Below are 14,879 nucleotides of genomic sequence, written 5' to 3'. Positions count from 1 at the left end.
TGTGATATTTTTACCTCAGAAGACTGTACTCTTAATGTCCTTTTTCATGTAAATATTATTGAATGTTGTTCATGTTGTTAAATATTAGGGATGTGAATCGGGCTTCGGATGATTGAAAATATCGTCGATATTTTCAAAATCGTCAGAAATCGGGGGCTCCCCAAAAATGATAGGAAAACCCCACGATATTGATCGTGGGGGTTCCCTTATCGTTTTGGGGGAGGGTGGGAAAAACGGCACACAAAAATAACCCCTAAACCCACCCTGACCCTTTAAAACTAACCCCTTAGCTTCCCCCATCCTCCCGACGCCCCCAAAAACCTTTTACAGGTATCTGGTGGTCCAGTGGGGGTCCTGGGACCGATCTCCCGCTCCGGGCCATCCTCCCGCTCCCGGGCCGTCGGCTGCCACTAATCAAAATGGCGCCGAAGGCCCTTTGCCCTTACCATGTGACAGGGTATCCGTGCCATTGGCCGGACCCTGTCACATGGTAGGAACACTGGATGGCTGGCGCCATCTTGTGCTCCTACCATGTGACAGAGGCTAACCAATGGCACCGGTAGCCCCTGTGACATAGTAAGGGCAAAGGCTATCGGTGCCATTTTGATTACTGGCAGCCGATGGCCCGAGTGCAGGAGATCGCTCCCGGACCCCCGCTGAACCACCAGGGGCTTTTGGCAAGTCTTGGGGGACCCTCCTGACCCCCACAAGACTTGTCAAAAGTCCAGCAGGGGTCCAGGAGCGATCTCCTGCACGCGGACCGTCGGTTGCCAGTATTCAAAATGGCACCGATAGCCTTTGCCCTTACTATGTCACATGGGCTACCGGTGCCATTGGTCAGCCCCTGTCACATGTTAGGAGCACAAGATGGCGCCGGCCATCCAGTGCTCCTACCATGTGACAGGGTCCGGCCAATGGCATGGATACCCTGTCACATGGTAAGGGCAAAGGGCCATTGGCGCCATTTTGATTAGTGGCAGCCGACGGCCCGGGAATGGGAGGACGGCCCAGAGCGGGAGATCGCTCCCGGGACCCCCACTGGACCACCAGGTACCTCTAAAAAGTTTTTTTTGGGGGGTCGGGAGGGTGGGGGAAGCTAAGGGGTTAGTTTTAAAGGGTCGGGGTGGGTTTTTTGTTTATCGGCTCAGGCGCAGCCAATAAACAAAACTGCGATTGGGCCCGATGCAAAAAAACCCACATGTGAATCGGAACTGGAATCCGAACCGATTCCGGTTCCGATTCACATCTCTTTTAAATATAAAAAATATTTGATGTGATAAGGGCAGGGGGGACACTAGCACAAGGCTGTAAAGTTTGTCTAGGGTATCTAAAGCCCTTGCACCACGCTGGAGAGAGCCTGCCACACACAGAACCCCACCAATCACCCATCTCCAGGGAAAAATGCTGGGGAAAAGGTGGGAGGCAGGTCTTGGGGTCCCTGGGAGTGTGGCAGGGTTGCCATCTTCTGAGAAATATTATCACTGACATTCTTGTCTGCCACTCCTCTGGGAACTCTGACCCCTGCTTTCCCCCTTCCGCAGCATTTGAAATCCCCTAATGGGCCAAATTCTAAAGAGACCCCTTTTGCCTCTCTTGATGATTTGACCTGCATCATGTCTTGAAGGTGGGGGATTAGCCCTCTCATCCCTCGCTTTAGGCAGCAGATTGCCTCGAGCCGTCCCTGAACTGACATATTAGTGAGGGAATAAAGATATATAATCCGATGACTTGGTTAGACAAAGCTATGATTTTGGAGGACTGGGAGGTTGAGTTGGAGAGGTGGAAGAGCAGGGGTGGGCAATTAATGGTCCTCAAGGGCTGCAAACCAGTCGGGTTTTCATACCGTCTTTAAGGGATGTGCATGCACTATGCCTCAGTTGTATGCAAATCTATTTCATGCATATTCATTAGGGACAGCCTGAAAACGCAACGGGTTTGTGGCCCTCGCAGCCCTGAATTGCTCGCCCCTGTGGTAGAGGGGTAGAAAACTTATAAAGTGGGATTTTTCACTGTAATTATAGGGTGGTAATGCTGTACTGCTATCTCAATTCGTCTGTATATTGTAGAGTTTGTGGTTGTTAAAAGATTGGATGGATTATATAGATGCGCATGTTCTTCAGTAAAAATTCCTGATTACAAAAAAAAAAATAAAAATAAGAAAGAGAAAGAGAACTTCACTCTTTATGTAGGGTCCCAGTGTGTTTTAGAAATCAGGACCAAGGCTCGAAACTAAACTAAGCACATTGATTAATGCATACAGCTTACAGAGAGTGCATTTTTCTCATGCTTCCTGCCTCACACCTCTGCGTGTGTGTGCGTGTGCGTGTTAAGTCAGAACCTCTGATCCCCTCTGGCATTTGCACCCCCCCTCCATCACCATGGCAGCTTGGTAATGTTATCCCCTAAACCTGGGCTGGAATATAAACAGAATTGAACCGGCAGGAAGCACAAACAAATCCTGGTCAGGATTTCCGGGATATGTCTCACTAGGACATTGTACCCTACGTTCGTGCCAGAATGCAAACTAATTTACAGCCTCAGGAATCCTGGCCTTTTAATGATCATCCAATTACGAAGAACTCAACCGAGCCACTGGGAGGCAAAATAACTTGCCCAGTCTAGCCCGGCCGATGGCAGAGCCCAGACACGAACGAATGAATTTTGGACTCAACGTCCTGAGCTGAGACCAGAAGGCCATTCCCCTCCGCTCCGTCAGGCCAGTGCATGTGCTTTATTTTGAGGTTAGTCTTCCAGACTTTTTATGCCGGTAAACAGGCGTTAACCCTCGTGAAAAGCTTGTGCGGGTAAATGTACGTGTGCTGTTCACAGCGTGAATATTTTGCCCATGGAGAAAATGGGGCAGGGCTAGCTCAGGGGAGGGAAAGAGCTCACAGGGATTTCATCTTGCAGATGCAGAGGGCACAGGTAGGAGGTACCCGCACTCCGCCGTCAGGGCGTTTCCCTCTGAAAATCTGCCTGCGGGCCCATGGGGACCGTGGTACTCGTGGGCTAACAAACCCCCCCAGATGATCTCCCTCTACGGCTCGTAGAGGCATCAAACAAGTTAAGGAACTAAGCATGAGGGTGAATGCACTGGAATTCAGGAAGGGTAAACCTACATTTCTCACACAGACTTCTGGTGACATTACGACTTTTGCAATTGCTAGGTAGCGTTGGCTTTTACTGGACCGATAAAACCCATGGTAGTGGATGAGCTTCTGAAACCAGGTTAAGTCCCTTCTTCACATGTCAAAAAGAACCTGTGTGATGTTTTAGCCTTCTTGTTTTTGTAAGACAAGCATTCTTTTCACAAGGGAAAGGCTGGAAAAAAATAACTATAGATTGCAATCTCAAACACCCCCCCACCACCATCACCACTGACAATTACAGTCCCCAACTGCATGGGAGCGGCAGAGGAAAAATGGAGGAAGAAATAACAGCGTCTCCGACAAAAGTGCTGGACAGGCCAGGGTACGCTTTCAGCCCATCTCTAGTGTTTGTTTACTCATGTACAGGGCAGCTGGAGAAGTGCGGATATAATAAGCAGGAGCTTCTGAGGGCACATCTGAAGGAGGGGCGGACTTACATGGGCATGAAGGATCCTGTTCAATATCCTCTGTGGCTAACCTTTATCGTTATTAAAATGTATTAATCGCTTACTTAGCCAGGCACTAAGCGAAATACAAATCAGAACATGCATAGTTCAGTAGTAATCACAGATGACAGATGTACAAATGATAAGTCTCTGAAAAAAAAAAAAAAACCCAGTCTCAAAAATGTATATAACAGGTGATAGCAGTTCTCCACCTACAAATAGGACTGCTTAAAAAGATGAATTTTTAATGGTATATTAAATGTCTTTAGACACTGCTGCCTCACTTCTGGAAAAGAATTCCAAAACATTTTGTGCTGCAATGGAAAAGGCAAATTCTCTGCCTTTCTGTAAGCCGAACGCAAAAAAACATATAGTGACATATAATATATTATAATCTTTATTTATTTTACAAAGAAAATATTTCCCAAACAACTTCTATCTAAAAATTTCAGAACACAGACCCAAGGAATACCCTCCTAAAAATCCCAGCCAATAATTTCATACCATTCATGAATGGTATAAAAATGGTATAAAAATCCCAGTATAAAAATCCCAGCCAATACTTTCATACCATTCATGAATGGAATGAAAGTATTGGCTGGGATTTTTAGGAGGGTATTCCTTGGGTCTGTGTTCTGAAATGTTTAGATATAAGTTGTTTGGGAAATATTTTCTTTGTAAAATAAATAAAGATTATAATATATTATATGTCACTATATGTTTTTTCCGTTTGGAATTTTGTGATGTATTATTGATTTGCCAGTGTAGTTGTATCATTTCTGTAAGCTGAGCCTGATTGCAGAGGGAACATCTAACAGACCTCGCTGAGAAAATCTCAGAGATCACATGGGCTGGTACATCTGTAGAATGGCACTGGACCATGGAGATGCATTGGAGTTGATCAATTTAAAAACAATCATACCAATTTTATGTTGTATCCGCTGTTGGATTGACAGCCAATGTCGGTCCATGAGCACCTGAGTGATGTGATCCCTAATGACTTCTGCTACATAGAAGCTGAGTGGCTGAGTTCATCAGTAGCTGCAATGGTCTCAAAGCAATTGCCAGGAGTCCAAGATAAATGGCAGTACGGTAATCATTCAGCAATAGAATAGATGCTTGGGTCACTACCCAAAGGTCCAGAAACCTCAGGTAAGTGCTTCAAGCACAAAGGATGTACAATTTATATAATTGCTTTATGGATCCAATAAAAGTTCTTGCAACCTGCAAAATTTCCAGCTTGCTCCAGGACCAGAATAGTTGCTGGACTTGGAAGTGACGATTTTAATGTGGAACCAGACTGGCTCTTACTTTGCTGCTTGTAAACCCTCTTGATTGGTAGTGCCATCAGCGAGATTTGCTAGCCAGCTCCACGTTTTCAGGACAGATTGATCCAGTCCTGGTTTTAACCCCACTGCCTCATGGACTTGTGGTTCTGGTGCCCCTTTTGATGTCCCTTAAGAAAAACAGGGCCTGCAAGTCCATGCAGGCCCTGTGACAAAACCAGGACTGGATCAGCCTGTCTTGAAAATCTGGAGCCATCTGGCAACCCTAGCACCAGCATCCTGTCTTCTTTTGTAAAAGAACTGGTGCATGCTATCAATCAGACGCTGGCGGAGTTATTTTCATGAAATCGGTCTGAGTGACTGTCGTTTATGTCTCCGGCTTTTCCTTGGTTCCTCTCCTCTGCAGACAACACTGCCTTCACCTCAGTTCATGAGGATAAATCAGGACCCGTACTCCTGAGAGAGAATCATCAATTTATGCTTTGGGATTCTTTTTTTTTTTTTGGTCACTTATATGCAACTGCTCCTGAGGAAAATAATGCCAGGGCCGCCCACACACTTTGAGCTGAGACAAAATTAGTCCTAATTAGTTTGCTAGATAACAGATCACAGTTCCTCTGTCATTTCTGAAGTATGCACTTGGAAGCCTTCCCATTCCTTTGTATACAACTTTTCTTCCATAGCGCACTTACTGTAAATGTGTAAATGGTTTAGCACAGAATGTTTGGTTTGGGAAATTGGTTTTTATTTCTTATAGCTGCTTCTTCTAGGCCTCAGGCTTTGCATATTTAGACATTATTATAAGTTAATAGGCTCGAAAAGGGCAAAAGTCAGGGCTTCCCAAACCTGCCCTGGGGAACACACGCAGCCAATGGGGTTTTCAGGATACCCACAAAGACTGTGCATGAGATAAACATGCACACAAGGGTGATCCACTGTATGCAAATTTATCTCATGCATATGTAGCAGATATAAAAATAGTGAGAGAAACATTTCTCCTCTTGACTCCCTTCCGCTGGAATCTGTCCTTGTTTCTTTGGGTGCTCTTGTGAGCTGTGCTGGACTCTTCCAGTGTGTATCCGGCAGGGGTGTTAGGCTGTCATGACTGTTTATTTCCATGAACAACCACAAGTCCTGGGTCCTTTTTGCTCAGTTCTCTTTGATACTAGGAAGGTTGCAATAATGGAAGCACCATGTTATTTGGGTGTTTTTATGTCAGTTGTGAGCCAGAGTATTTCGTTAGGGAATTTCCATCTCGCCCCTGTGCTTCCCTCCTCAAGCTGCCTGGATCAGAGGGCATTAAGTAAGTTTCTTCTGATTTCTGAATAGGTAAGAAGATGTGTAATTAACTTCTCTGTAGTCTTAAGCAGAAAGAACACTAGAAAAGGACTTTTTACCCAGGCTCCCTAAGCCTGGCTTGCGTTTAGTTTTCGCTGGCTGGGGCAATAACTCGGGGAAGTCAAGATGCAGCAGTATTTTAGCAGGCTGCATGGCTACATGTCAGTGGTTTGATTATTATCAGGAGAAATGCTTTGCAATTTGTTTGCCTTTTGTGTGCTTTACATTAAATGTTTAGAAAATTCACTATACGATCACTTGCTGTGTTTTTCCTGTAAAGCTAAGATGATGTCAATTATTAAGCTGTTTCCTCTGACTCCTGACTAATGACCGGCTAATAAAATCCAGCTGACTGTTACAGAGTGGCCTGGTGTCTGTGCACATAAAATGTGTTGCTGAATCCATCTATTACCCATAGTCATTGTGGATATCATCAAAAACCAGGACAGGTATGGGAAAACCCTGGTATAAGTCAGACTCAAGATCTAAATATAAGAACAGAAATACCTGATTTCTAAAAAAAAAAATTTAAATAGTTGTGGCTTGCTAAAACAGAGTATTTTGAAATTATTTTTTATGGAATTTAATCTCCAAATCTTAAAATTTAACTAAATCTTTGGATGAAGCAAAGGATTAAGCTTATGATATAAAAAATGACTAGCAATAAAATTCACAAAAATTCACTTAGATGTGGCATATTTATTTACTTAGACTTATTAATCGCTACTATAAAATATTTGCAAAGTGAAGCCCTCTGCGTGCACCTGCAAGAGAAGTTGGATAGCATACACCGTGCATGAAGGATACCACTGCATTTTTTAAGTATGAGTTATGATTTAAATTACCCACTGCACTGCACAGAAGAAGGAAGAGAAAAATAGACAAGTAAGAGGAGATAGACATAGGATGGTGGGGACTCATAATCACATCTGAAAGGTTTCCAATCTAAGCAAACAGACTTAACAATAAGTAAGTTAGGACTTGTGTGCAAGGAGATGCAAAAGGAGCCTATGTAAAATGGAGTGCTGTGTAACATACAGTCTTGGAAAATTCAGAATATTGTATCTTACTTACTGATGTCTCAGATGCCTTTCACAATGTACATGACTGCAGTAGAAGGTCAGCAATGCTAATACTGCACACAGCATACAATTTCAGATTGCGTAGGAAGCAGATCTACTGTACCTAATATGTGATTGCAGTCTGAGGCCAGCACATGGGATTGCAGTCTGAGTGGAAGGCAGGTGAATGCTGAGGGATGAGTCCAGAGGAAAACTGAGATAGTATTTTTAGTGTGCCATGGAAAAAAGCCTCTCTTTTTTTATTTTCTGGAAAGACAAACTACTTATCCACAAATGAGTTTTCCTCTGCTACCTTCGCCCATGGCAATGCCCCAAGAATCTTCAGAGCTCCACACACTGAAGCCAGGACTTTGACTACTGAGTATGTTTGAGATTAAGCAGCTGCATTGCCAAAAGCCCTCAGACACCGCATGGCTGTTATCTCCAGGAGGCTGTTGCCTGCCTTCCACCAAGAAAGGACGAGGCAAGAGAGCAGATGGGAAGGGGACAGGGGACCGCCCCTGGTCAACATCCCCGCTGGATTGGTTTGCTCGCCTGGTCAATTATACAGAAACAATGGGGTTTCCGTGCCATGCATCCTGAAGCCCTGGAGACAGAGAGTGACTGAGAGAAGAGGAGCAATGGGGAAGAGAGATGTGAGAGCAACAGCCGCCGTAGCATCCTCCTCTTCATGGAATCCAAATGTCATTATAACACCTGATTATGCAGACACTGCTAACAAAGGCAAACTATGAAAGAAGGCCTTGAGATGATCTGTCGATCAGAGTCTACAGCGGAAAACAGTTATCATTCCATTAAATATTTGGAAGCTAAAAAAAAAAAAAGCCATGGCATCTTAAGGATTCTATTTAAGAAGAAATTAAATAGACTGAATATCATTAAGGACAGGAAAGCCAAGGGAATAACATTCCCCGGCATCTTACAGAAATTTCCCATTTTTATTATAAAACAAAAATGGGAAGCAGACACAGCATGTCTGTAGAGCGACAGAAGCCAGGTATCCTTGAGTTGTTCTACAAAGCATCCTAAGAAATAAAATGTGTGTGTGGGGGGAGGGGCTGTCATCATTAATGAATGCTCCAACTTCAGTCATCTTCAAGGGTGAGAGAAAAAGTTCAATGCACCCCAATTTCAGTGAGTGCAGGGGGATCTACAGGCTGATCCGCCAATGAAACAGAAACCACCACTGGAAGGAAAGAGATCCTCTCATAGAAAAAAAAAAAATCGAGCCAGAGTCTTAGTTTTCAGTCAATCTTGATCCCTTCACTAATTCATCAAGAGATCCCAAGTCTTCCATACAGAGAGTGCCATCATAGATGTGAAATGGGAGTTAATTCCATGTGCTTATTAAATCCTGAGTCATACATTGATCCATCCCTAACCTACAGAGATCCCCCTCACCTTCAGTAACAAGGAAAGTCAGTCTCATGCATTCTCTCTCTAGGATGGAAACTCCAGAGAAACCTCAAAATCAGGACAGTTATCAGCAATGAATGACAATCTAGACTGGAATAGCTGTGGGTCCTGTAGGTTGGTATTGAGAGCTAAACTTCTGGGAAAGCAGGTGAGACGAGGAAAGGCACGGGAAGAGTTAGGGGTACAGCTAAAGGTTCAGGTGCATTGTCTATAAGGAAGTCCCCAGTTGGATTAGCAGAGGCACCATAGGTCCATACTGAGGAGCAATTTCGGGACTGGAGTAGAGGTGTATTGGAAGGAATAAGAACACAGTCAGACTTGAATGGAAGTCTCTCTATGCGGGCCCAGGGCTGGAAGTCATCAGGCAGTATCATGGACGTGTACAGACCCAATAAGAGAGGAAAAAGCAAAAGAACAACAACAACAACAACAGGAAATGAAAGTAAGGAAATTAAGTTATGGAAAGAGATGCAACCCTTGGACTATTGGCAGATTGGGTTCCCAATCGGCTCCAGATTTTCAGGACAGGTTGATCCAGTCCTGGTTTTACTCCATTTCAGATTGGGACTTATTCTGATTTTCCTGTTGCATTCCCTAAGGAAAGCAAGACTATCAGTACCTGCATGAAGGGGAGTAAAATCAGGACTGGATGAACCTGTCCTGAAAACCTGGAGGCAGTCGGCAAACTTATTGGCAGAATCTTAGAATGTAAAGCACTGTCTGGTCCAGGCCAACTGTTCTGAAGGTATGGGAGAGAGCTCCAGCTGATCAGGGGGGTCTGATTCCTCTGATCCACAGGAAAAACAAGACACACTGCGCCTCTAGATTGCAATCAATTAATGAGGCTGGAAACAGAAACACATACCTTCTGCAAATCCAGATGCCAGAGAAGCGAAAAGAAAAACATATATGAAACCATGTTAGTGGCAGAAAATTCATACTACATTTTCTTCCTTACATTCTTCATTTACAGGGGGCTGTGACACTCATGTGTGTGCAAAACGTAATGTCAAGTCTCTCAGACTTGCGAGACTACGAGCAGAATGATTATCAGATTTGAGTTAACTGGTTGGGAAAGCATGAGTTATCACAGCTAACACACGCTAATCAACAGATGCGCAAGGGTGGGGACACATAGCTCTTCAGATGCCTCCTTCCCACGCCACACTACACACATGCACCACATGTAAGAAGATCCACAGTCCCCATGGCAAAGTGTGCTTATGTCTGTACACACACAAATACACACAGCAAGGTTCACCTGCACAGAGCACACACAGAGGCCACAGCGCCAGTCTCACACACACTCTCAACAGGCCAAGGAAATCCTCCCAAATGACATATGGCCTTGAAGACTTGTGTTTGAAGTGCAAATGCATCCCTGGGTTTCTCCTGGACATTTGTTCCTTGATCATATGCCACATAAAAATAAAATGAGAGAACAGGATATGGGAGACACCAAGACTAAGAGACAGGGATACAGAGGGGGGGGGGGGGGGGGGGGGGGGGCAGGGAGTCAAAGTCAGAGACAGACAAAGGGACACATACTCACATGTTTGGAGATATTGCAGCTTCTGGAGTCTACGTTGAACCTACAGTTAAAGAAAATAATTATTTTTGCCATGAAATCCCCTCAGGCTGTTCTGTTGAGTTGAGGGAATGAGGATGAGAGGGGGGGGGGGGGGGGGGGGGGGACAGGGCAGGGCAAAGCAGGCCCCATGATGAAATTTCCCTAAAATGAGCCCTCTAATACTGCCCCATGATCATCAATGCTAATTGTTCCCTCCCCACCAAGTAAGGGACTTCCAGTAAATTTTCTATAAGGTATGGTGCAAGAATCCAAATGCACAGCCATAGAATGGCAGCACTTCATAAGCATGTGAGTTTTATGACTGCTGCGATTGACTTTTTTTGTTTGTTTGTTTGTTTGTTTGTTTATGGGGTTTTGTGTTTGTTTTGACTATTTTATGTTAGTGTATTTTTATGTCTTGTGTAATTTTGATTTATGTTACAAACTGGCCCAGAGCCCTTGCTAGAGGGGCAGTTTTATAAATGTGATATATAAATATCACATTTATAAGAAATCTTTCCTTTCTTCCAATGCCCATGTTTTTGCTCCCTGTTTAATGTAACTTTATCTTCTATATAGTTGTTAATTGGTTTCCCCTAGTTCTTTTGTAAACCGGTACGATAAGACTTGGTCTTGTGCATCGGTATATTAAAAGAATTTAAATAAATAAATAAAAATAAATACTCACACACATACATATATAACCTCTCGCTAGAGAAGTCCATTACCTGCTATTAATTAAGTTGACTTAGAAAATAGCCACTGCTATTACTAGCAACAGTAACATGGAATAGACTTATTTTTTGGGTATTTGCCAGATTCTTATGGCCTGGATTGGCCACTGTTGGAAACAGGTTGCTGGGCTTGGTGGACCCTTGGTCTGACCCAGTATGGCATGTTCTTATGACTGTTGTAATATTGTGGTGACTACATTTGCATTAATTCTGATTAAACAAGCTTCACCCCCAATTCCATGAAGAGATGGGCATCTCTCTTTGAGACTCTTGTAGGAGGATTTCCCAGTCCAGCTCACATTATTACAACCTGTTTCTTTGTACCTCCCAGTCCCTGGTCAACTTTGCAGATTTTCAATACAAGTGAATAAAAGAGTATTTTTTTAAAAAGATATTTTATGCAATTGCCCTCATTCTTTGCACTGTGCTCTACTGATAACCCCTACCCACAGTTCCCTATGCAGCTGGTGCTCAAGGGAAGAGCAAGCTGTGGAAGGCGAAGCCAGGAAGAAATGTTTGCCTGAACTGTTGCCCTTGGGCCTCTGTGCTTGAATGCAGAATCACTAGGTGGGCACTGTCACTGAGAAACTGGTTTTAATGGAATTTTATCCCTCGCAGACTTGGAAGTTTCTGTGTTGATATTAGTGCCATGAGGTCTTCTTCTGCAGGAAGAATTATGGACAGTGGATATAGAGGTCCAAATAGCACCTGTAGCAGTTTTGGATTTCAAGCTAATGGAGGCACCTTTTGTATATACTTGTTTTCTTAACTCACACCAAGGGCATTTAACTTCTCCCTAAAAAGAACTGGCATAAACACTACAACTGGAGATCAAGGCATCATTGCCATACTGCAGCGCAGATTTGCTAATGCACATATTATTTAGGTTGCACTGCAATAGCACTACATTCATAGTGCAAACAAGTGGAATAGTAAAGGAGCATCTATTATGCTATCACAGACATTCTTTTACCATTTTAGTTCATCTGCATTTAGGTCTGACCCAGCCAGAAATATGAGGTGATGCAAAATACTTGTGCCAATCTGATTGGTCAAGTTCAGTGGTGTAATAAAGCAAAGAACAGCAGGCCACTTTCACGGGATAAAAGAAAGATATTTGAGCCTTAGTAAGAAATTGAGATATTTGAAAGAGAACATCGAGAACTGAGAGGAGAATAATGTCGGGTGAGTCCCGATTTGAAGCCCCGCCCCCCCTCGACATCACTCCGAACTGCGCCGACCGTTTAACTGCGCCAGTCCAGCAGGTGCCGTGCGACAAAGGGGCTCTCCCCTTTGTACACCCCTTCGTACAATCCGTAGTACATGTTCTTTTTACATCTTTGTAATTAGTTGTCTCTTTTTGTTTAATATGCCCCTTGTTATACCTTTTTCTCAATTGTTAACAATTTTTGATTATGATTGTTTTTATTTTTGTAATCACTTAGCCTCAGGGACAATAATTTTAGATTGTAAGCCCCTTTAGGGGATAGGGAAATACCTTCTGTACCTTATTGTAAACCGATGTGATATCTCTTATTGAACGTAGGTATATAAAAAAAAAAGCATTAAACAAACAAACAAACAAATAAATAAATAAATAGTGAGCTTCACAAGCAATACAGTCTTCAGCTTTTGGCCAAGAGCAGTATGATTCCATCAGACACTATTCCTTTCCTCTGGGCAAATACTTTCCACCGCTGACCTCAAAGGCAGAAAAGATCTCTCACATCGATCATCCAGGCCTTCAGTCTGCTTCCTAACCCTTTGCGCCTCTCTAGAAAATGGAGACGCTTGTGGAGCGAGGCTTGTTAGTGACTCTGGGACTGAAACCTGAATCAGATGCAAAATCCCTGGCTATCAAGTAATTTTTTCCTGTGCTAGGCAGGGTTCTCCAGCAAGCAGCAGACAAGACGAGAGACAGGGGATCACTCTGCCACATTTCTTACCAGGAACTAAGCACCAGGGCTTTACATAAAAACCCCCATCAGGGCGCACTGGGGTTGCAGTTAGGTGCTATTGTGTGGGCAGAATCTTCCCGATTTTCAAGAGCTCAGCAAGGTGATGCAGAAAAACCACAGACACTAATGAAAGCCTGAACCAGCACTGGCTAGAGAGAGTCTCTGTGCGTCCAATGCAGGATTCTCGCGGGTGTGCACTGGTATTCCCCCCCCCCCCCCCCCCTTGCTAAGGTTTAATTTTTGAAGAAGGGCCGAAAAGAAGAAGAAGGGCAGCCAGCACTGCAGGCGTGCAGCGAGAGAATGAAAGCTGCTTATCACGAGCTCTGGAGGCAGTTCAGGGTGGCTGCTGCTTTTCATTTCCACACATTCCCCGGCGCACCCGCTCTGTTTCTTTAAGGCTGCCCCGTGCCCCAGCAGGGCCAGTGCTGCTGTTGCCATGGAGATGCAAATCTCCAAATAGCTCCGCTAGCTGAATGCCCCACTTTCCCCTGGCTCCCCGAGGCCGAGGAGAAGGATCTCCGGGAAGGCGCCTTTCCCCTGCCTGTGCTGCCCGTCAAGGAGTCGGGAAGACTTCCCGCATCGGCCACTGGCAGAGAGCACAGATCCTGGGCGCTAAGCCGAGGGATGAGCGCTGGTCACCTCACAGGCTCTTTTATATTTAAAAAAAAGTTCTGCGTGCATCAGACGAAAACAAAAGAAGGGAAAAAGAAAGAGGCAGAAAAAACGATCTATGCTAAGGACCTTCATGTAGTTTTTATTTTCCCTGGGAATTTATTAACATTCATTATCAACAACCAAATGGCAGAAGATCAGTGGATAAAAACTATTCCTTCCCATCCCCCAATGATTTTCTCCTGTATTTTTTTGTTGGTTATAATAAACACTGATAAATTCTTGGGAAAAATAAAATAAAAACTGAAAAACGAAGGTCCCTACAGGGAGCTTGCATTATGGCAACCGGGCCCTATTTTACCAAACACGAGTTTGCATGGAACACCTGTAAACCTGAGAAGAACTCTTAGCAAATCTGACACAATGATGATGACCTTGATTTTATCTTAATGAGAGAACTATACATTTACACACACTTAAAGAGTTCCTAGCTGCACTCATACTGCAGTTAAGAAAGACAGAGCAGAGATATAAGACCATAAAAAACACAAGTATGGCAAATCTTATGTTTTTATATTCTTATGTCTCTGCTCTCTCTTTCCTAACAGCAGTATGAGTGCAGCTAAGAACTCTTTTAAGTGTGTGTAAATGTATAGTTCTCTCATCAAGATAAAATCACTGTTTCCAACAATGGCCAATCCAGATCACAAGTACCTGGCAGGATCCTAAAAGGTTGATAGATTCCATGCTGCTTATCCCAGGGATAAGCAGTGAATTTCTGCAACTCCAGCTTAATAATAGTTTATGGACTTTTCCTCCAGGAACTTGTCCAAACCTTTTTTAAACCAGCTACACTAACACCTTTTACCACATCCTCCAGCAATGAATTCCAGAGATAAGATATGTTTTGAGTAAAAAAAATATTTTCTCCTATTTATTTTTAAATGTACTACCTAGTAATTTAATTGCATGTAACCTTTGTACTTTCTGAAAAAGAAAACAATCGATTTCTGTTTACCCATTTCACGCCATCATTATTTTATAGATCTCTTATCATATCTCCTCTCACCATCTCTTCTCCAAGCTGAAGAATCTAAACCTCTTTAGCCTTTTCTAACAGAGGAATCGTTCCATCCCCTTTATTAGTTTGGTTGCCCTTCTCTGTACCTTTTCTAATTCTGCTATATCTTTTTTGAGATGTGGTGACCAGAACTGCACACAGTACTCAAGATGAGGTATTATCATGGAGCGATACAAAGGTATTATGATATTCTCTGTTTTATTTTCC

General features: G+C 43.6%; 1 protein-coding gene across 5 annotated transcripts in view; it reads right to left on the bottom strand.

Annotated features, from left to right (window-relative positions):
* The window catches only part of CPNE9 (copine family member 9), a 221,794-nt gene that overhangs the window by 140,368 nt on the left and 66,547 nt on the right, over nt 1-14,879 (bottom strand). For 4 of the 5 annotated variants that reach the window (XM_029601130.1, XM_029601128.1, XM_029601129.1 and 1 more), the window contains exons 5-6: nt 10,270-10,309; nt 9,583-9,585 (exon numbers count right to left, since the gene is read on the bottom strand). In XM_029601130.1, the coding sequence (XP_029456990.1) occupies nt 9,583-9,585; nt 10,270-10,309 (43 nt within the window). The remainder of the gene's footprint in view (nt 1-9,582; nt 9,586-10,269; nt 10,310-14,879) is intronic. The other variant, XM_029601127.1, reaches the window with a different exon arrangement.

The sequence above is a fragment of the Rhinatrema bivittatum genome, chromosome 4 (assembly GCF_901001135.1).
Source record: "Rhinatrema bivittatum chromosome 4, aRhiBiv1.1, whole genome shotgun sequence".
Taxonomy (NCBI): Eukaryota; Metazoa; Chordata; class Amphibia; order Gymnophiona; family Rhinatrematidae; genus Rhinatrema; species Rhinatrema bivittatum.
The sequence above is the reverse complement of the archived record's forward strand: the minus strand, read 5'-3'. Positions and strand labels throughout refer to the sequence as shown.